At 36.1% G+C, this 22,399-nt stretch overlaps 3 protein-coding genes and 1 long non-coding RNA gene across 5 annotated transcripts in view; 2 read left to right on the top strand and 2 right to left on the bottom strand.

Annotated features, from left to right (window-relative positions):
• The first annotated feature begins 2,521 nt into the window (after window positions 1–2,521).
• On the top strand, window positions 2,522–6,296 carry snrpf (small nuclear ribonucleoprotein polypeptide F). Its single transcript, NM_001003881.3, is given in 4 exon segments — window positions 2,522–2,711; window positions 4,016–4,141; window positions 5,909–5,973; window positions 6,061–6,296. Coding segments are annotated over 4 exon segments (261 nt in total). The 5' UTR covers window positions 2,522–2,708; the 3' UTR covers window positions 6,128–6,296.
• A 1,603-nt stretch (window positions 6,297–7,899) lies between these two features.
• amdhd1 (amidohydrolase domain containing 1) lies at window positions 7,900–20,680 on the top strand. Its single transcript, NM_001166353.2, is given in 9 exon segments — window positions 7,900–8,079; window positions 10,964–11,070; window positions 11,151–11,215; window positions 11,460–11,737; window positions 12,985–13,210; window positions 13,602–13,726; window positions 17,272–17,365; window positions 17,458–17,618; window positions 20,175–20,680. Coding segments are annotated over 9 exon segments (1,302 nt in total). The 5' UTR covers window positions 7,900–7,939; the 3' UTR covers window positions 20,281–20,680.
• On the bottom strand, window positions 10,651–13,733 carry LOC147843087 (uncharacterized). The gene is made up of 2 exons (XR_015495517.1): window positions 13,574–13,733; window positions 10,651–13,229 (listed from the first exon to the last, which is right to left on the bottom strand). It is a non-coding gene; the product is annotated as an uncharacterized LOC147843087 (long non-coding RNA).
• Window positions 16,036–22,399, bottom strand: part of si:ch73-71d17.2 — a 29,179-nt gene continuing 22,815 nt past the window's right edge. For both annotated transcript variants that reach the window (XM_087260827.1, XM_087260828.1), the window contains exon 15: window positions 16,036–20,603. In XM_087260827.1, the coding sequence (XP_087116953.1) occupies window positions 20,482–20,603 (122 nt within the window). In that variant the 3' untranslated portion in view covers window positions 16,036–20,481. The remainder of the gene's footprint in view (window positions 20,604–22,399) is intronic.

Genomic DNA, 22,399 nt, shown 5'->3' on the forward strand with positions numbered 1-22,399 from the left:
CTCAAAACACTAAAAACGTATACATTTTATTAATAGATTAGATGTAATGTAAATGCATTCCTCAATTTGATTCACTGAAGCATGTATTACCAAACTACTACCGAAAAAAGTTGACACCCCCAATCGTCAACGTATAATTCGCATACTGCACACACCCTTTATATATAAGAACGTTCAGAAAAGAAAATATTATTTGATCAACTTAATTATAAGCATGTATAATTTATATAACAATAATACAGTTTATTATAAATTTTCAATCTTTTCAGACCCTTCTTTGATCATTCCTGTTTGAACTCATTAGAACTGGTTCCAAATATGATCATTTTCATTCTGTCTATGAAATCAAAGCATTAGGGGATATTTCGAAATCTGAATCATGTGAAATCAGCTGACAGGAAAAGAAAAGATTGTACATTTATTTGATGAAAGCGGAAAGGTCGCGTTTTAAGGACTGGTCAACAGGAAGGTTGTAAAGGATGAAAGGCCGGTCACTTTCTGAAATATTGAAAAAGTAAATGTCTGGAATGCGGATCTGCAAAAGATTTCCGCTCTAATCCGCTACTGTGGGCTTTCAGGCAGCTTTTCTAAAGCTTTGATTCATTCACAAACACATTGCTAAAGTATAGCATTAATCTACAATATGAAAAACATATTTCTTACAGGACCTACAAATTGATATCTATCTTTTGTATAGAAGGAGGATATTCATATTCTATACAGAAGGAAGAGGGACTTCTTTTAAAACTGGTGTAAAAATTCAAACCTTCTCCTAAATATTCCTAAAACTAAGGAGATGGTTATTGATTTTAGAGAGAGAGCACAACGCAAAACTCATCCCACATTAATTAATGAGGAGCAAATTCAGTTAGTAATAAATTATAAATATTTGAGTGTGTTAGACAATAAACTTAAGGGATGTATTGACTGACTGTAAAAGAAAAAGCTTCAACAGAGAAATTACTTCCTTAAGAAACTATTATCTTTTAATGTTGACAACACATTGTTTATCATGTTTTATAGTACTTTTATTCAAGTACTGCAACATTTTGTGTGATCTGTTTGTATGGACATGCTTCTGAGGCCCAGAAAAGGTCACTGCTGGGGAAGGTGGCAACTACAGTCAATAAGTTGTTAGGAATAAAACTAAAGAGCATTGATAGATAGTACATACAAAGAAAGAGTACTAAATAAGGCTATCATGATTGTCAAAGATGAGTGCATCCTTTTTCATACACCTTCCAAGTGTTATTATCAGGTCATCACTATTGTGTTGCCAGATAAGTGAGAAATAGGACAAAATCTTAATTTATACCTTAAGCAGTTAAGTTTTTAAATTCCTCCTCCCTCAGTAGCAGTTGATGGCCAGTAGTCTAGATATTTATTTAGAGTAGGGGTACCATGTTTTTCATGATTTATTTATATGAATGGCAAATTTGAAATGTCAGTTGTCTCTGTGAGTGTATACTGCAAATGAAATTACCCTACAGGGACAAATAAATTAACCAACTAGCTAGCTAACTAACTAACCTAACTATATACACCCTCTCTGGGGAAGAAAATATTGTCCATCACTATCCACCACTGTACATGACATTTCAAACATGACCTCTTTTGAATAGATGGTAATGAAATGCAAAAACCTACTGGGCAAGTCTTCGGTTAAATGATTGATAAATGTGGGATATTTGCATTTTTTTTATTTATATAATTGAGGGTCAATAGTTTTGCAAAGCTAAATTACTGTACAAATCAAAGAGAATTTAGATGTGTTGTGCTTTCAAATACAAATCTAAAAGACTGTAAATGATTGCAAGTTTCCGTTCTCGTTGAATGAAATGATAAAATGATCCACTGCTGCTGTTTTGGGAGTTGTTAAAAATGGTACAAAAAAATATATATAAAATAATTTATACATATTAATTTTTTTAAAGGGATAGTGATGAAATGAAATTATGTTCTCATTTACTTACCCTTCACTTGTTTATTTCTTCTGCTGAACACCAAAGAAGATGTTTGGAAACTGGTAACCATTTCTATAATATGATGAGAAACAAATACAATAGAAGCCAATAGTTACCGGTGTCCAACATTTTCTAAACAACAATACCAGTTTTAACATACTTCCAAATATCTTATTTTTGTTTTCAAATGAAAAAAAAAGAATCTCATTAAGGTTAGAAACCCCTCAAGGGTGACTATATAGACAATTTTGAGGAATCTAAACAAAAGACAATGGTCCTTACGTATTTCCTGTTTTACATTTTAAATTTCTATAGCTTCCAAGAATCTAAAAAGAGCCACATATTGATAAATAATGTTATAAGAACTGTTTTAACATTAAGTTATGGTTGAATTGCCTCTTGATACAGCTGTGAAACAGTTTTATAACAAGCAGGAAATGTTTATGGGCCAACGACATGATCAAACGGAAATAGTCTATAGTAAGTACATTTTTATTTTTGGATAAACTATTTCTTTAATTTCAGACCTCCACTCCAGCTCAACTGAGGATTCACGGCTCTATTCCCCGCCTGTCCAGCGAGTGGCGCAGCGGGCAGATCCGCTCTTCTCTCCTGCCGTGCGGTCAAAGTGCGCTCGTAGTCCTTCCCTCTTTCGGCGGCAAGGCGTGCGAGTGTGCTGCATTAGCTTATACTATTCAAATAAACAATTTTTGTGTCTGAAAATACTACTTAAGTAATCCAGTCATGGTAAGTTCATCGTTATCTCTTTTATTTGTATCCAAACCTTCAGTTTGGCGAAAGAGCGTAGACGTTTTCATTCATAAATACGCTGATAATGCGGCTAGGTGTTAGCATCAGGAACGCAGACTGGACGTTGTTTTCAGTCATTTTCAGTGTTGTGTTAGAAATGTTGAGCTTTGCTGATAAATGTTCCTCCTTGTTCTCTTACAACCTAGTCGGTGACTCCCAAAATGCGATTAAATGATATATGTGTGGGAAAACTAAAGATAAAAACTAACGTTAAAGGAGTTTTTTCTGCTATTACTGATGCTTATTTGCAGCTTATTCTGGTGGAAACCAAAAACAATTAATGCAGTAAATTATTATATTGTTTTATTGAAGTTATATATTTATGAAAAATGAAATTTAAATCGATTTTATAGACACTTTTGAAGCGAAGACATAAAATATGAAAGCGTCATTATTTACTCTCAATTTATGCCAAATCTATTTGAATTTATTTCTTCTGTTGGACACAAAAGAAGATGTTTTGAAGAAAGATATTGATAATCGCTAGCCTTCTACTTAAATAGATATATATTTTCCTACTACTATATAAGCCAATGGTTACAGTTAACCAGTATTTCTTTAGTTTTTTTTTTTTTTTTTTTGTAAACTATTCCTCAAAAATTGGTCTGATTTTAAAGACAATGTCTCAGATTGTTGCTGATGATAAAAAAACTTAGTATGAAAAAATTAGTATGAAATATGCACTTTCCAAAACGTGCTTTACACCAAAACTCAAAGAAAACCATTCAAAATTAATTTAAAAGTCAAATAACAAAAGCTTAGTTTGAAGCAATGTCAAGCGCTTGCACCGTTCTTTTGTGTGTATGCATGCGTGTGTTGATTTTTATACCACAAACTACAGTAATGAGAATTTGTCATTACAATTTAAAACGAAGTCATATCAATTGTATCTGTTTTTGTTTTGTTTTTATTATTTGTTTATTTTGCTTGTGTAAATTCATGTGGCTAGTGTCAAAACTTTTTACTAAAAGTTATAACAAGCTGATGAAGAAAAAAAACTAAAACCCAAAATGTAAATCTTTTTTTTTTTTTTCTATTTGGTCAAATATGACTGAGCATCACCGGAGGCTATGCTAAAGTTTCTTCTAAGCTTTTCACTCACTTGAGAATAAAATCATCAACATTTGTAGTATTTTACTTCTTCAGGAACAATATTATGTTGACATGGAATTGTTTGAAAATGACACTTAGGGATTGATTTCGAATGATGTTAATTGTGTAACACTGATCTTTTCCCTCAGAGTTTGCCGCTGAACCCAAAGCCTTTTCTGAATGGTCTGACAGGAAAGCCTGTGATGGTGAAGCTGAAGTGGGGCATGGAGTACAAGGGCTACCTGGTGTCAGTGGATGGGTACATGAACATGCAGGTATGTTTAAAAGAGTTAACGATTCTATGAAAATCTAGCTCCTTAGTAGGAAGAAAATTTAAACTATTCTTTTTAACTCAAGACATACCGTTGTATATGCCATTATGGAGATGCTAGACACACACAGACATCTGCTTAAAGCAGAAGGTGGCCAAAAATGTAAATATTGTAATGGCAACCTAGCTGTCAAGCATATACACATCATATGAAAACCTCAATATTTAGCAATTCTGAGTGTGCCTTACACAAGTGAGTGGGCTTTATAAACACTCCTTGACACACTTGCACTAGTTTTGTCTATTTGTACCAGACCCTCTCTTTCAACCACTTCATAGCTCTATAAAACATTGTGCATTTCTGAGATTGGTTCACACAGGTGAGTGGGCTTGACAAACCACCTGTAGAAATGCTAATCTCTCTAAATGCAAGTTTTTCTTGATCTCTTACAAGGACTTAATAAAAAAAAAAACAATGTTTACCTGTGACTGTACCACAAATTGTTTAACTGGTCATTTCCTTCAACCTTAAATGATCTCTTTTGCACAATATTGTTCTGTCTTATATAAAAGTACTTGTATAGTCTGTCTAAGGTTATGCGTAAAGTTTTTTTTTTTACTATTTATAGACCGTTTCAATGTGGTGATGCCATTGGCCCATGAATATTTCCTGCTTGTTGTCAATTCATATCTGTAACAAGAGGCGATTCATTCATAACTTTATATAACAGCTATTATAACAGCTATTGTAACTATCAATATGTGGGACTTTTTGGACTCTCAGAAGCTGCGGAAAATACGTTAGGACCATTGTTATCGTTTACATCCCTCAAAAAGGTCTTTAGTACATGTATAGTTAATTACTGCTCTGCTATGTAGTTATGTATAGGTTTAAAATCGCTCTTATGTCTATAAGGGTTGTTTATATTTATGATAGTTTATTTATGTAGCAGTGTGGTCCTGCAAGACATTTCACTGTGTGTTCACAGATGTAGCGGAATGACAATAAAACTCAACTTGAATTGATATTTTTGCAATGCCCTGTTTAAAATGTTATCAGATGACCATTTTTATCTGGAGAGTTCTTAAAGCAGGGATATCAAACTTTGTTCCAGGAGGGCCGCAGTCCTGCATAGTTTAGTTGCAACCCTGCTTCACCACACTACAGTTTGAGCATGTGAAATTCTGTCGTTAGGTGCTTCTAAAAGGGGCGGGATTAAACAAGCTGATTACGATTGGACCATATTTAAAATTTCTGTACAGAGAGGTCAGGTTTTTATCTTCTATTGGTCTTGCACAGTCAGAGTTGACCAAGCTTGAAGTTTCCAACACATCGCACTGCGAAACTTGTGGCACGAGCTTGCGTTTCCTGTCTAAGGCATTCACTTGCTTATGAATGGAAGTGTATAGGGGTGCAGTGTGCCCGTGGCTTTAACTGTAGGTTTCAAACGACTGTAGGACTCAATTAGTTTGATCAGGTGTGGTTAATTAGGGTTGGAATTAAACTGTCCAGAGCTTTTGGTCCTCCAAGAACTGAGTTTGACACCTGTGCCTTAAAGCAACTATTAAAAAAAAAAGTGAATCTTTTGAAGATGGTAGAATTAAAATATTTTAAGTTTTTTTCTTATTTTATTTGTTAATGTTGTTTGTCTTTTTATTGTTACATATATTGTAATGATATTTTTTATATTTCATATACTTTTGTCATAAGACTCGCAAAACTGATATGGCAATAAACCCTAAACTGCCTCTCTCTTTGCGATATTTGTAGTTGGCCAACACAGAAGAGTATGTGGATGGAGCGTTAGCTGGTCATCTTGGTGAGGTGCTCATCAGGTAAGCTTTTGGACGTGGAAACTCTGACATGGCAATAACTGAAAATGTACATTTAAAATTATTACATCAATGTTTTCTTCTTTGCAGGTGTAATAATGTTTTGTACATTAGAGGAGTAGAAGAAGAGGAAGAAGATGGAGAGATGAGAGAATGAAGAGTGTGTTGGTTTCTTTTCTAACAAGATTGGAAGATTTGTTGGTTAATTTACAGTTTGTCTCAGTTTTATGTGAAGCTGTGTCTCCTTTATTTGTGAAATTGTTAGCTTTTTTACACTGTAAAAGTTATTGGTAGCACAATGACAAATAAATTGTGCAGTTTGTAAACGTGTTGTCCTTTCTTTGTCTGAATTTTAATACACAGTAATCAACATTTGAAGGGGTCAATTGTTCTAAGAAAATAATGGGTGTTTTTTTTTTAAGCTTAAAGACAACTTTGATAAAGTTTTGATTAGGGCTGGGCTGATTGATGATATTATATCGAATTCGCAACAAAATTGTCAAAATTAATTATAAGCTTTGGACTGTTTTTCTCTATATTGATCCAAGAGCCAATCACACAGCAGAAAATACAACAATGGGAATCTAGAAGCCTGTTGATGTTAGAGATGCACCAAATTTTCGGCCACCGAAAATAGGTTATGCTATTTGATGGAGCCACTAATTTTTGTAGCTTCAGTCATTGTTGGGAAAATGTTTAAATCTAGAAGCTTTAACAAACGACATCAAAATATATATCATTATTGTTCAATATGAAAAAGAATTAATCGAGATTGCATTTTTGCCACATGACTCACCCCTAGTTTTGATTCACTTCAAATGTTGACTACTGTATATAAAAGATCATATAACCCCAACTATAAAAACAATTGACCATATTTACATAATGCAAAAAAAATCGTATGTACTTAGTTACTTGAAAGAAAAATACAAACTATTCTAGGATTTTGCTTTGTAGCAAACTTTCTCAAATTTAATGCTATATACAGAAGTTAACGCACATTATTTAATTGCAGATGGAAAGAATATGGCATCCTTCAATGTCACTGAATAGCAGTATTTGTAGTAATAATGTCACATTTACAAGGTGTTTAACAAATGCTGAAGTTTATTGTAGAATATTTTCATAGCTCCCAATTTTACAGTCCTGTTTTGTATTCTGTACACTGCCATGATTATTTCATATAACCATTAATAACTAGGTACTATTCCTAACATACTCCTGAATTTACCTCGGCCCAGCCCATGTGGTTACCTTACCAAACCAACTAACCTAATGTTTTCTTTTAGGTAAGAAAAAGTAAAATATATGAAATTAAAGTGCATCCATGTCTTTCCATTTTTTACTGTGATACGTCAAAGTTGTTTTAAATTATATAGTATTAATGGTGTGCTGTATAGCCGATACAGTTATGAGTTCTGATTTAAAATTCATTGTATTATTTAGTTGATTTGACTTGTCACTCCTGACAATTTGTATAATCAGGTTAGTCAAGTTTGTTATGCAAAAATTACGCGGGAAAGCTTTTAAATAGGACATTCTTATACTTGAGTGTATTTTTACTTTCATTTTTAACGTTTTTTGAAGAGAAACGGACTTGTGCGTACCAGATGAGCTTGATATTTGAAAATGTCCCATATTTGTGTGGTGTAGTGCTACTTTATTACGTGTTCAATTACTGCTAACTACTGGTGAGGAAAGGTAATTTTTTAATTCGTCTGAGGTTAACATTCCTAAATTCACTGAGCACTAAAAAGTCCAATATTTGACTTAAACCATCAACTAAAAACTGGGTTAATGTCTTCAAATAATTTAGCACAATGATGAGCTCCTCCTCCATCGAGCATTGGTAATTCAGCTACCGTCCGACCTTCGGTCAGGTTAGCCAATTTTGACTTTGCTAAATATTTACCTGCTCTTTCAGCCTTCAAACTCTGCTCTGCAACACCGCGACGAAGTTAGACTAACAATGTCTGCAAACAGTTTCAAACTTCTAGTCAAGAATGCAACACAGCTAGTGTTAGTTTGTAGAAATGGGGAAAAGTATCTTACCAGAGATGAGATGCAGACTCTGGCTGTGCTGGAGAACGCCAGTGTGCTGATTGGACAGTAAGTCGCGTTCACTCTTGATAATACTCAAGACTTCACTTCGTGTGTGGAGAACTCCCTCAGCATGTAAAAATAAATGTTCGTGATTTGTTAGCAGATTTGAAATGCATCGAGGATTGATTTTAGAATAGGCTCCATCAAAGAAGGATAATGTATTGCATATTAGTGTTATTCAGTAATAGAATATGAAACTCTGCAGTTTTTTTTATTAAATGCTTTTAGGACTGTTTATTTGTAAAAGTTATAACCCAGGTAGCAAAGAATTCTGGCCCAGATTTAGCATAAAGCTGGCACAGCTGGCATTTGTTTGGCACTGTCTTTAAGGCGGCACATAAGACTTGGGCCAGATCAAATGTAGTATTGGCCCAGATGTTAAAAATTTAAAAGTTTGACTTAGCCCATTTTTAAAATACATTTAAATTATTTAAGAGTGAAAAAAAAAATTATTACAATCAGGTTGCTTCGAGAAAAAAAGAGCAGCCATAAAGTGAAACACTTTACATGTTTGTCAAATTCATTGCAGTTGTGACACACCAACATATCTGGCCCAGTTGTGGGTTGGTTACTTAACCCAGATATGGTCCATGTTTGGCCCTTGTATGGAAGAGACTTGGTCCAATTATTCATTCATTTTCGGCTTAATCCCTTTATTAATACGGGGTCGCCACAGCGGAATGAACTGCCAACTTATCAAGCAAGTTTTTTACGCAGCGGATGCCCTTTCAGCCGCAACCCATCTCTGGGAAACATCCACACACACATTCACACATACAATTCACCTATACCGCATGTCTTTGTACTGTGGGGGAAACCGGAGCACCCGGAGGAAACCTTCGCGAAGGCAGGGAGAACATGCAAACTCCACACAGAAACACCAACTGAGCCGAGGTTCGACCCAGCGACCTTCTTGCTGTGAGGCGACAGCACTACCTACTGCACCACTGCCTCGCCCCTTGGTCCAATCATGTAACACAATTCACAGCGGCATATGGGCCGAGCAAAAGCTGATTGTGTGGGCCAGATCTAAGCCAGATAAATTTTGCTATGTGGGAATGTAAATTATTTAGATTAAAATGAATCTAGTCTATTTTGTTGTCTTCTGTTTGTGATATTTATGTCCTATTTATTTAAGTCCTATGTCCTAAAAAGGAACAAGACATACAAAACAATAATCAAAATTTAGGCTAATTGTTTTATTGGTTAAAAATTCATGGTTTGTAATGTTTGATGTTTTTTTCCAGCAGGGTGGTAATACGATCTATGAAATACATATGTGATCCTGGACCACAAAACGAGTCTTATGTTGCAATCAGGGTGCGAATTACAGGGGGGTTTGACCTCCCTAATTAACACTTGATCCCCCCCCCCCCCGCCCTTAAAGGACATTAAAACATGTTGTATGAGGGGGTCAGCTTTTATTTAGTGAGAAGTAGTTTTCTCTGATCTGTGTCTTAAAAAATAATATTAATAGTTTATTAATGGTTCAAACCATTGTGAATGCTTAATCGCGCTAATCAGTCTCAGAAAAAAATATTCAGCAGTGTTAAGCTGGCAGATCTAGAGGACTCTTGTAAAATAGGTGTTTGTATCTTCATATAGCCTAGAAGTAAAATAAAATTAAACACATAATTTGAACTTAGACCTACAGCAACCTCTGAAATAGGCAATCAGAGATTACTGTTGGTCAGAATACGCTAAAAATCCCTAAAAACATTGAAATATCAAAACGTCTTTATTAATGTTTAAATCTAATTTAAATAAATGCATGTTTAATTCACTAAAGCATTTATTACAGAAACTTACATCATCAAAAAAGTTGACGCCCCCACCCCAATCGTCAATGTATAATTCGCATCCCAGTTGCAATTTTGGCAATACATTGAATGGGTCAAAATTACAGATTAAAATGTTTATGCCAAAATAATTAGAATATTAAATAAAGATCACGTTCCATGATGATTTTGCATACATTTCCTACTGTGAATATATCAAAACCAACCTACTCTTGATTAATATGCATTGCTAAGTTAATTTGGAAAACTTAAAGGGGCCTATTATGTAAAGATCACTTTTGTAAGGAGTTTAAACACAGTTGTGTAGCAAGAGTCTTTAAATATAAGCAGCTTGTAATGGTAAAAATTAATTTATACATTTTTTTTTAATCACACCTCATAAAAACAGAAACTGCAGAAACCCTTTGATTGGCATTCTCCCTTTGTACGTGTCATCAGATGGGGAAAGCCCTGTCCGGTCCATTAGTGATGATCTGGAACTAATTAGTATAGGACATTAGTCATTTTCTGAATCCGCCACTATGCTGACACACTTGTAGCTCCGCCCTTTTTTGAAAAGAGCACAATCTCATTTGAATTTAAAGCGACAGGCACCAGAACAGAACAATTAGGCTCAAAGCCTCAAAGGGGTAGTTTCAAAGAGTTATAAAACATTATTTGTGGGGTATTTTGTGCTAAAACTTAACATACACACTCTAGGGACATCATAGGCTTAATTTACATATTGTAAAAAGGGGCATAGGTAGACAATTTTCTCAGTGTTTTTATTTTAAAAAAATTTTGTAATTCGCACCCTCAGATTCCAGTATCTGAAATAGTTAATAATAATAATATCTCAGTCAAATATTGTCCAATCCCAAAAAAAGTATACATAAAGTATACCTATTTATTTAGCTTTTAGATTATCTAAAGTCTCGATTTCAAAAATGTACACTTCTGTTTTGTAGTCCAGGGTCACATATTAAGAAATTCTAAACAGTTTTTTATTTTGGGGTAATAGTTTAAGTGGTTAGCATCCTTTATTCATGCAAGCGACTACCAGTATCAAAGTATGTCATATTAAACTATATATGTGTGTATATACTGTATAGTGATGGACTAATCAAAGCTGTTGGACCAGCAGACGTCATTGAAACTCAGTTTGAAGGAGCAAAATTTGACAATGTTCTCGATGCTTCCGGCATGTGTGTTCTCCCAGGTGAGTTACATCTACTACTCTGAAAAAAACAAGAGGATTGACCATTTCTGTTCCAAATCTGTAATACTGTTTTTTTTTAGGTCTTGTTGATGCACACACGCATCCAGTGTGGGCTGGAGATAGAGTGCATGAGTTTGCCATGAAGGTTTATTTCTCCATTAAATCCATCTAACTAAATATTTCCATTTGAGCTTTATATTTTTATGCACTTGCTGCTATTGCACTCCTGGTTAGACCTAAACTGCATTTCATGCCTTCTACTTGTACATGTGTAATGACAATAAAGTTGAATCTAATGCATATTGCATGGATACATCTTTAAGTCTTGATGTCAGAGATGTATGAAGTATCTAAAGTAATTGAGCATCATCATTGTGTTGTGTGTACAGCTGGCCGGCGCCACATATATGGAGGTGCATGAAGCGGGAGGAGGAATCCATTTCACGGTGGCACACACTCGCTCGGCCAGTGAACAGCATCTGTTGGCTGCTTTGAAAAGCCGTCTGGAGCGCATGATGAGAGCTGGAACCACACTGGTGGAGTGTAAGAGCGGATACGGACTCGAGCTGGACACTGAAGTCAAGATGCTGAGAGTGATCAATTCGGCAAGAAAGTCGTTGCCCATCGGGATATCAGCAACATACTGTGGAGCTCACGCAGTGCCCAAGTACAAACTCTTTACAGATAGATTGTTCTCTTTGCAAGGCTATTTAAGGAAATTCAGTTCATTAGAATTAAATTAGTAAAATTGTTTCCTGCCAATGCCGAATTCTCAATTCTGAATATACACAAGCTGATTTTTCCTTTTTTTTTAAATAAATTAATATTTTTATTCAGAAAAGAGGCAAAAAAATGATGCTTCAAGAATTTCTCAACAAAAAGTATCATGGTTGCCAAATCAGCATATTATATAAAATATATAGAGTAGTCAACATCTTTCGGCTTAGTACCTTATTTGTCAGAGGTCATCACAGCAGAATGAACCGACAACTATTCCAGCATATGTTTTACGCAGCGGATACCCTTACAGTCGCAACCCACTTACAATAAATGTCTTTGGACTGTGAGGGGAAACCGGAGCACCCAGAGGAAAACCACGCCAACATGAGGAAAACATGCAAACTCCACACAGAAATGCCAACTGGCCCAGCCAGGACTCGAACCAGCAACTTTCTTGCTGTGAGGCGACAGTGCTAACCACTGAGACCTTGTTAACATTTGAAGTAAAAAGTTTTTCTAAATGGTCCTAAGACAAGATTGGGTGTTGCTCAATAATTTCAGGACAACTTTGAGTAAAGTTTTTGATCCACTTTTAAACGTTGACTTGTGGTGCATTTATATATTTCCCCCTGAAGGATCATGACACCGTAGACTGGGATAATGATGCTACAAATTGAGCTTTGCACCATGGGAATAAAAATTACATTTTTTCGTGCCTGTTCTATGAGCTCTAGTAAGAATGTCACACTGTTTTGAAGCAAGATGTTTGGACATACTCCGATTGATTGGAGTTGGTTAAGTTTACAAGGGTATTATAACTGTTTTTTGCGTGAGGGTTTTTGGAGTGACTCAATGCACAAGCCATCCTCGTCATAGCCACATGACCTCTTCCCACAAATAAAAACATTTTTAAATTAAAAGAAAATAGGGAAAACCATCTAAAGATGTGGTATTCTGCGGTGGCGAACCCTGATAAATCTGGGAATAAGCCGCAGGAGACCAATGAATGGAAATTAATGAATTATTAATTTGCAATATTATTTCACCATAGTACAGCATTTACTGTATTTTCTATCAAATAAACACATCATTAGTGAGCCTGAGACTTCATAATCATTCAAAAAACATGAAAACATTTGTGCAGTTGAGTAAACAGCTCTATATTTGCATAACCTTGTCTTTTTGTCTACTCAGAGGTAAAACTATGGAAGAAGCCACTAAGGACATTGTTGCAGTGCAGCTGCCCAAAATAAAACATCTAAGCGCTTCAGGTGATCTGCAAGTGGACAACATTGATGTATTTTGTGAGAAAGGTGTGTTCGATCTCACCTCCACTCGTTGCATACTCCAGGCCGGCAAAGACATGGGCCTCAACATCAACTTTCATGGCGATGAACTCCATCCTATGAACTCGGCACATGTATGCATGCATACACACTCTGTTTCACACATAAACACAAACATACTTGTACATAAGGTTTACAGGGACACTCCATAGGCATAATGTATTTTATACTGTAAAAACCACTTATTATATGGCTGTAATCTCACCTCTCTCTCTAAACCCCACCCTCAGGCAAATTTAGAAATTTAAAAGACCATGTTGAGTGTGATTTTTAAGCTTTTCAAACTACAGGGACATGAGGAGTGACCCTGTAAACCACCTTAATGGAGTACAACTAGGTCATACTTATGTATTATACAACATGCTGTAAACCACATATACCTGCGCACACACACACACACACACACACACACACACACACTTACTTGTTGTTCTTACATGATCTCTCTGTTGTTCAATATAACAGCTAGGTGCAGAACTTGGTGCTTTAGCGATCAGCCATTTAGAGGAAGTGACAGATGATGGGATTGTTGCCATGGCGAAATCGAAAACATCAGCGGTCCTCCTTCCCACCACTGCATATATATTACGGTAAAAGCTGGTGGAATAGAAGCATTATTCTCTTTTCAGTCATTTTCCAGGACATTTCCAAAAGCTTTTCGAAAATTTATGACAGGAGTTGGTCACAGAGGAACCTCAGAGGGTCAAAATCCAAATGTTATTGGGTAGTTGACAAATAGTAACTTTTTTGTTGTTGTAAAACTAAATTTTAGAGATAGAAAGAATGTATCAACGTATAAAGTTATGTATCAACTTTATCAATTCTTTCACTGTTTTTGATAACATTTTTACTAAAATGTACTTTAAATTTGTCTTATGGTGTGACAGCAAAAAATAAGCAAAACAGCTCTTAGTAATATACAAATAGTCTGAGAGCGATATATCTTCATTGTTCCACATTAATCTTCATATATAGAGCTATTTATTTTATGTAAATAATATATATTTTTTCTCCAAAACTTTTTGGACTTTGAGACATTTTTAATCAATTCTGATGTCACATCAATAGACAAAAGAACTTAATTTTATAGAGGTCCAAAAAAAGTTAAAGAGCCCCTATTATGCATTAAAAAGGGTCATATTTTGGTTTTGGGGGTTTCCATAAATGCATGCAAGGTCAAAAGAGCACTTTTATTGTCTTATAAGACTTATAAGCTTATAAGCATTTATTTTTACCTAATTGTCCCAATGACTCCCTTTTGATTCTTTCAGCAATTCATTTGTTTCCAAACCCCTCTTTAGCGTGATGTTAATCTCCACTGATTGGTCCGATGACCCAGTCTGTTGGGATTGGACGACTGCATTCAGCGTGAGCATTCAGCTCTTTTTCGTGTCTCGGGCGGGCGCCTCTCGGGAGTGCGCAGCGTTCGGGCCCGCGCCGTTCTCGCGCGAAAAGCCGCCGGATCGGGAAAAAAAAAAAAAAAAAAGCAAAAGCCCTCGTCTTCGATTTCGACCGCGTTTTCGGATCCCGCCGCGTTCTCGCCCTTGTTTTCCGGATTCCGTTTTTAGTCTTACCTGATTTCCGGAACCCGCTGTTCCCTGGACTCGATCCCGGTCGTCGTCCACCGTGGCCGGCTCCGGCTCCTCTTCCTCCTCCTCCGGGGCCTCCGCTCCGCCGACGCAACGCTGTGAGCTAGGCGGACAAACTGATCGGGTCGAGAAAGCCCTCCACTTGGAGGCGAGCCGTCGGCCGGCAAGCGCGAAGAGGAGGGGTGGAGCGGCGCCACACCGCCCCGCAGCATTTGCTCGAAAAAAACCAAACGCGGCCTTTTACGTACCTCCGGCCACGTAAATCGCGGCCTCCAGAAACGTCCGTGGGGCTAAGTTTCCAGAATGAGCTCGGGTTGGATAAACAGCTGTGAGCTCGTAAAACGCATTTAAATTCGTAAACAAGGCATCACGCGTCACGTTTTTTAGGTTTTAGATGCGATATGAAATTATAAAGAGTTAACCAGATACAGTACAAAGCGGTTACAAATACCAAAACACAAATAAATACATAATTTTCAAGCTAGAGACTATTTTAAGCGCACTTACTTATTGTGAAATGGAGGAAAAAACTAGTCCATGAACTGTGTACTGTTAAGTTCCTGTCAAGCTCTGACAAAGTCCCACACATCAATAGTCTTTTCTGATCCTTCCTTTAAAAAACGAATCCCCCGTTGTAAGCTTGTAGATTTCTGAAACACTCGGCAGAAAAATTATGGGAACACAGCACAAGGCTGGGGCTATAATGCTGAGGTATTTTTGCAAAAATAATCTTCAACCTCTGACTCTTCACAGCCTCATCTTTAAGTATGGAAAATAACACTAACTTACCCTCACACTTCATAGCACAGCATCTATGTGACTTAATTCACCTGGGATCTGCTACAGTGTTTGTCTTCTTTTTCTTTCTACTGTGTTTGTGGGCAGGACTCGGGGTCAGCTAAAGACTCATTACATAGGCAATCATTAAAACCACTATGAGTCAACTCAATTATAGATGAGTCAATAGTTTCAAACGTGGCGCACTTTCAGATTTAAGCCTTAGCTGGATATTTCACTTCACTTAGAGCTGTGTTACACATTGCATAGAAGCTCATTTTCAAAAACCCATAATATGGGCTCTTAAATATGTGAAATATTGGGAGATAACTTAACTGGTGCACGTCATGGGCGTCAGTCACATGAATTTGAATAGGGCCTTCAACATTGAAGTTTTTAGTGGAATTGATGAGTTAAAAATTAGCATTATAGTGTCACACCAGAGCACATGCTTTTCAGTGGCAAAATGTATCAAATTCCTATGTTTTTAAAAATAAATGGATGAAAATAAATGATTGCCATTGACAAAAACAGACATTTGTAAAATCTGGTATTTTATTTATTAATAAATTAATGATTTTCTTTAATTTATGTGCTTGAGACAGTCGCACTGTAGGACAGTTTTGAGGTTTGGCTTAAAAAATATTTTAAAAATTGAATAACACAGCAGTTTTATAACAAGAGATTCATGGAAAGCAAAGAAATGTTTAACCATCTTCTACATTTAAATGATGACAATAATAATTACATTCATTTTTGTCATGTGTGACAGTGAAAATGCAAATTCACATCAACAACCCAATTGCAATTGCACAGCAGAGGCCATGGCCTAGCTCATTATATCTAGGCTTACGAATACAATACAATACAATATTTATGTAAAAATCACATTCAAAAACAACCACAGTTTACCAAAGTGCTGTAAAAAGGAGTACTAAAGACAGAAGGAAGCAGGAGATAAAAGAAACATTTAGTAAATAAAAGCAATAAAACTGTGATCGAGGAGTATTAAAAGCAAGAAAAAAATAGATAGGTCTTCAAAACGGACTTAAACAGAGAAATAGAAGGGGAACATTTTATGTGAATTGGCAGAGTGTTCCAGAGCTTTGGACTAGCAACTGCAATTGCTCGATCACCTCCTTTTTTAAGCCATGTTCTAGGCATGTGAGTAAATTGAGATCTCAATGATCGAGAGGGGGTATACAGACTGAGCAAGTCTGTAAGGCACTGAGGAGCAAGATTATTGACGGCTTTGTATACAAATAATACAATTATAGAATCAATTACGAACAATAAGTTGTTTGAAACTGAAAAATGAAAACTCAAAAAGAAGAACTAAATCTGGTAAAACTTTAGTTTAGGTCAAAATTCATGCTATTAACTACTAGTTTATTACTTGCCTGACATTAAGACAGGTTTATTAGTAGTTATAAAGTATAATCCTATTCTGCATCCCTAATCCTACACAAAACCTAAGCCCAACTTCTACCTTACTAACTAATAATAAACAAGCTAATTAGTATTTTATTAAGCTAGTAGTGTTAGCTAATGGTTTGTTAATACTGTGCAATGTGACCAAACCTAAAGTGTTACCAAAAATCCAGGGGAAGAACTAATATTTCCAGGACATTTGGTCATTTCTACCAATTTCTATGTTATTTCCACGACTAAAAAACAACCTTCTAAAAGTCCAGGTTTTCCTTGGAAGTATAGGAATCCTGCTAAAGGAAGCTAACAATGTAAAAAGCGTTGTGTTGTGTCTGTTTTAGACTTACTCCACCACGTGCGAGAGATATGCTTGACGCTGGAGTCATAGTGGCTCTGGGCAGCGACTTCAACCCCAATGCCTACTGCTGCTCAATGGTGACTATAAGACACAACACTGAACACATGTTTACTAGTTAGATTGATACATTTGACCTGACTGCTCTCCTTTGTGTGTGTTTGTTTATTAGCCTATGGTGATGCACTTGGCCTGTGTGATGATGAAAATGTCTATGCCAGAAGCTCTTGCTGCAAGCACCATAAATGCAGCCTACGCTCTCAACCGCTCACAAACACATGGCTCGCTTGAAGTTGGGAAACAGGGAGACCTTGTGATCATCAATGCACCACGGTTAGCCATCTACTAAATACTTCATTCACAGCTTCTTTTGATATGCAAGTTTAGTTATTGGCCACAAACATAAAATTGAAGTTAGGTTTGTCGTTTTTTTGGGCTATTGTGACATAAATGCACTTGAAATGGTCCTAAAATAAGAAAAAAAATTGTAGAGGGGTGCATGATTTTGTTCTTTGGGAACTGATTGGATTGTTGAAATATGTCCGAAGTTTGACAAATGAACGAGTTCAGAGCAGAAATGAGACTGTGTCCGAAATCGCCTACTACTCGAGTATGTCAAGTATGTATTTGAATTGACTACAAAATTAGTAAATTATGGGATAGCGTAGCGTCCATACTACTTGGCTTGCGCACTGTTTTCAACATACTATATAGTATGCAAGAATACAATTACAGGCAGGGACCGCTTTTTGAATACTTTGAATTCGGACATACTATTTTTAATGTACTATATAGTATGGACGTAAGTGACTTCAGACACAGCGACCACTTTTCGAATACTAGGTATTGGGACATACTATTTGGCTCACATACTGTTTTTAATGTACTTTATAGTATGGAAGCATGCGATTTTAGACGCAGGGACCGCTTTTTAAATACTATGAATTTGGACATACTACTTGGCTCGCATACTGTTTTTAACGTACTATATAGTATGGAGGTTTGCAATTTCAGACACAGGAACCGCTTTTCAAATACTATTAATTCGGACATACTACTTGGCTTGCATACAGTTTTTAACATACTATATACTGTAGTATGAAAGTTTGCGATTTCAGATGCAGGGACTGCTTTTCGAATACTATAACTTCGGACATACTACTTGGCTCGCATACGGTTTTTAACGTACTACAAATTATTGAAATATGTGATTTTAGACGCAGGGGCCACTTTTCGAATACAATGAATTTGGACATACTACTCAGCTTGCATACTGTTTTTAACGTACTATATAGTATGGAGGTTTGCGATTTCAGACGCAGGGGCCACTTTTCGAATACGATAAATTTGGACATACTACTTGGCTTGCATCATTTTTAACGTACTATATAGTATGAAAGTTTGTAATTTCAGACGCAGGGACCGCTTTTTGAATACTATGAATTCGGACAAACTACTCGGCTTGCATACTGTTTTTAACACACTATATAGTTTGGACATATGCAATTTCAGACTGAGGGACCGCTTTTCAAATACTATGAATTTGAACATACTACTCAGCTCGCATACTGTTTTTAGCGTACTATATGGTATGGAAGTATACGATTTCAGGGGAAGGTTATAGAATTTGATTAATAATTTTTTACAAAATAATAAAGTGCACAGCGAGGCAGTGGCGCAGTAGGTAGTGCTGTCGCCTCACAGCAAGAAGGTCGCTGGGTTGCTGGTTCGAACCTCGGCTCAGTTGGCGTTTCTGTGTGGAGTTTGCATGTTCTCCCTGCCTTCGCGTGGGTTTCCTCCGGGTGCTCCGGTTTCCCCCACAGTCCAAAGACATGCAGTACAGGTGAACTGGGTAGGCTAAATTGTCTGTAGTGTATGAGTGTGTGTGTGGATATTTCCCAGAGATGGGTTGCTGGATAAGTTGGCGGTTCATTCCGCTGTGGCGACCCCGGATTAATAAAGGGACTAAGCTGACAAGAAAATGAATGAAGAAAATGAATGAAGAAAATGAATGAATGATGTGCACAGATAGATTGTTTATAACAAGAACTACTATAAACAAAAATAAGAAGATACATTTTGATTTCAGGTTGACTTTAAATATTCAGAAGTTTAATTATCAATTAAAATAATAATTTTGTTTTTGTGAAACGTGACTTGATTTTGGAAATTCATCTTGTGTGTTTCGGTGGGTATCTGCCTTTTTTGAGTAATACTAAAGAGACCAAAGACTCTTTATGGTTGTCAGATTTAACTAAACCAGCATTGACACTGATGTCTTATTTTATTCAGATAGAGGTCGGGGTGTTTTGGTATGTGGCTTATTTGGATTTCAGTTTAATATGGGCTTGTTCTAATTTGCTGATTTTTATTCCAGTAAGATCTGCGAATATTGAATTGAAATCTACCTTATTCCCTGTGCTTTCTTGCACTGCGCATACAGAAGAAAGACACATCTCTGATCAACAGTTGTAAATGTCATTAAGGGACCATGAAACCTCCCCTTTTTCAGTTCAATCCGCTTAGCAAAGCTCAAAATGCAAGCAGCAATATCGTCACATTTTCAAATTCGAGTACGGATTTGTAGAAGCTGGTACTTCTGACAAGACTAACTGCAACACGATTAAACATGAACACTATTATATAATACTATATTATATAACTACTGTCCAGTCTCGTAGCTAACGTTGATGTTCAACTAGTATAAATTTGTTAAAATCTCAGAAAATGTCATCAAAGGTTTCATGTGTCTTTATTAACTAGTTGTTCAGGTTGCTTCTGTACTCACTAGATTATTATTGTTTTTTTTTATATGGTTGTCAGTACTTACATTTTTAGGCCTGGATATGAAGGTTGTTGTAATATGAGTTCTCTGTTTTTTTGCTGCAGGTGGGAACATCTGGTCTACCAGTTCGGGGGTCATCAAGAGCTCATCAGATATGTCATAATCAAAGGCGATTTTGTTTATGAAAATGATAAAGTTTTGAATCTTTGAACATCCCACAGTGAATAAACACAAGATGGATCGTGTGGTAAAACTGTATTATTATGATAATAAAAAGGCTTGGTACCATATTCAAAATTTTAAAAATGGTTTGTTGATAAAATAAATAATTCCATACATATATTCATAAGTTAATTCAATTTACAAACATGCTTTGTACCAGTCTGCCCTTTAATCTCCAGCATGCTTCTGTCATCGTAATGGAAATGCCCGGTTCAGCACCAGCTCCAACCTCTCTCCTCCGAGTGCACATGCATCTAACACACACACCAGCCTCTGATTGGTCAGCTGATTTGCAGTGGCGATCAAGTCCGCTTTGGGAGAAGAGAAACCATTATTAAAACTTTACCGATTTTAGCACTCAAAGGAAATAAAATGAAATTAAAACAAATAAAAATGTGTGGACACTTTTAATGTCTTTTTTAATGTGTTGTTGAATCTTTATAATCAACATTATGATCTTAGAAACCTTACAGGATTTGGAAAATTTGCCGCTCCTCTAAAAAGTAACTAGTTGCGTTACTTTTTATGGAAAGTAATGCCTTACAGTATTTTTAAACTACTTTTGAGTTACTTTTTTATACCTGTCTGAGGCTTGATCTCTTTCAGAACCTGCAGTGTTTTTCTTTTTTTTTTTTTTAAATAGAGGAGCTCTGCATTTAATGACACACTATATAACTTACACCTTCATTTACCTTAAAAACAAACAAATTATTTAAATTAACAGATTAATAAAAGTATAAAGCCATGTGTTTGCTACTTTTGTATTTTTGTCTTATAAAATCACTGTCCATTGAGACAATCCCCTTTTCTTTCATAAGTTCAAAATAATGAGAATACTTCATTACAAAAATGTAAGGCTCTGCCATTTGGATTTCTGTCTGTTCCTGCATTCTCTTATTGAGTGTGATTTACCATGATTACACTCATTATAATTCAGAAATGTATTTTTTAAAAGCAAATTAATTTATCTAAAAAAAAGCTTGCATTAAATTTTTTAAAAAAGTAATTCAAATATTTCTACTTAATTTTTTTAAGTAATGCGTTAGTTTACTGGATACTTAGAAAAACAATATTAATACGTAACATGCATTGTATACATATATATAGTCAATCTAAAACTCCTCAGCAATTATAACGAGATTCACTTCATTCTCAGCCAGTGATGTGGCGTTCTAAACATTTGATCTGCGTTCTCATAAAGTTCAACACTTCTCTCTCAGTTTTGTCAGTTTTCTCCATGTTGCTGTTTGTACTTGACCAAGGTGAGTTCAATACCGACGGTACGAGTGGAGTCATGCTAATTTCACGAAGTCTGCTTTGTGAAGCTTCGCACGGGCCCATCTGTGCTGTAGTTCTTCGGGGTTTCTTTTCTTTGGTGACAGTCAGAGCTTAATTTGTGCCAGAACACGCCAGATCAGGATCCGGCACCTCTGAAATCTGATCCGGCAACTCATTTACCAATCCCCCTCCTCAACCGCCCTCCTCCCCCACCCCCACACCCCGCTTTTCACTTTCATTCACGACACCCCCCCACACACCCCCAATCTGCATACTCCACATGTCTTAATTCGATTTCTCTTTAGTTAGATTATGACCTTCAGATTAATCAAAAATTGCTGTTTACATGGTAGATTCTTAATCAGAGTATTGTCTTAATCGCATTAAAATCGAAATATTGGTGTCCATGTAAATGTACTTAGTGGTTTGTTCTTTTTTTGGGAAAAGGAAAAAACAATCTTAAGTTAAACGCGCTAATAATGTTGACCCAGTGGTTATAAAACTGTTTTTATTCCAGCCAAACTAAAAGAAATAGGACTTTCGCCAGCCAGAAGGAAAAAATATATTAGGAAATACTGTGAAAATGTCATTGGTCTGTTAAACAACACTTGGGAAATAATTGAAAAAGAATACAAATTTCACAGGAGAGGTTAATAAAAATAACATTATGGGTAAACTCTGACGTTGACTCCACAAATCTCGTGTGTTGTGAACTGTGGCCCCGGCTCAACTATAATCCAGACTCAATATTAAACATCCTGAGATGGGACTATTGCAGAAGTGCACATTACGTTATGACAAAACATGGACCAAAAAGATCGCAAAAAAC

The sequence above is a fragment of the Danio rerio genome, chromosome 7, assembly GCF_052040795.2.
Source record: "Danio rerio strain M-AB ecotype USA chromosome 7, GRCz13ab, whole genome shotgun sequence".
In the NCBI taxonomy this organism is placed as follows: Eukaryota; Metazoa; Chordata; class Actinopteri; order Cypriniformes; family Danionidae; genus Danio; species Danio rerio.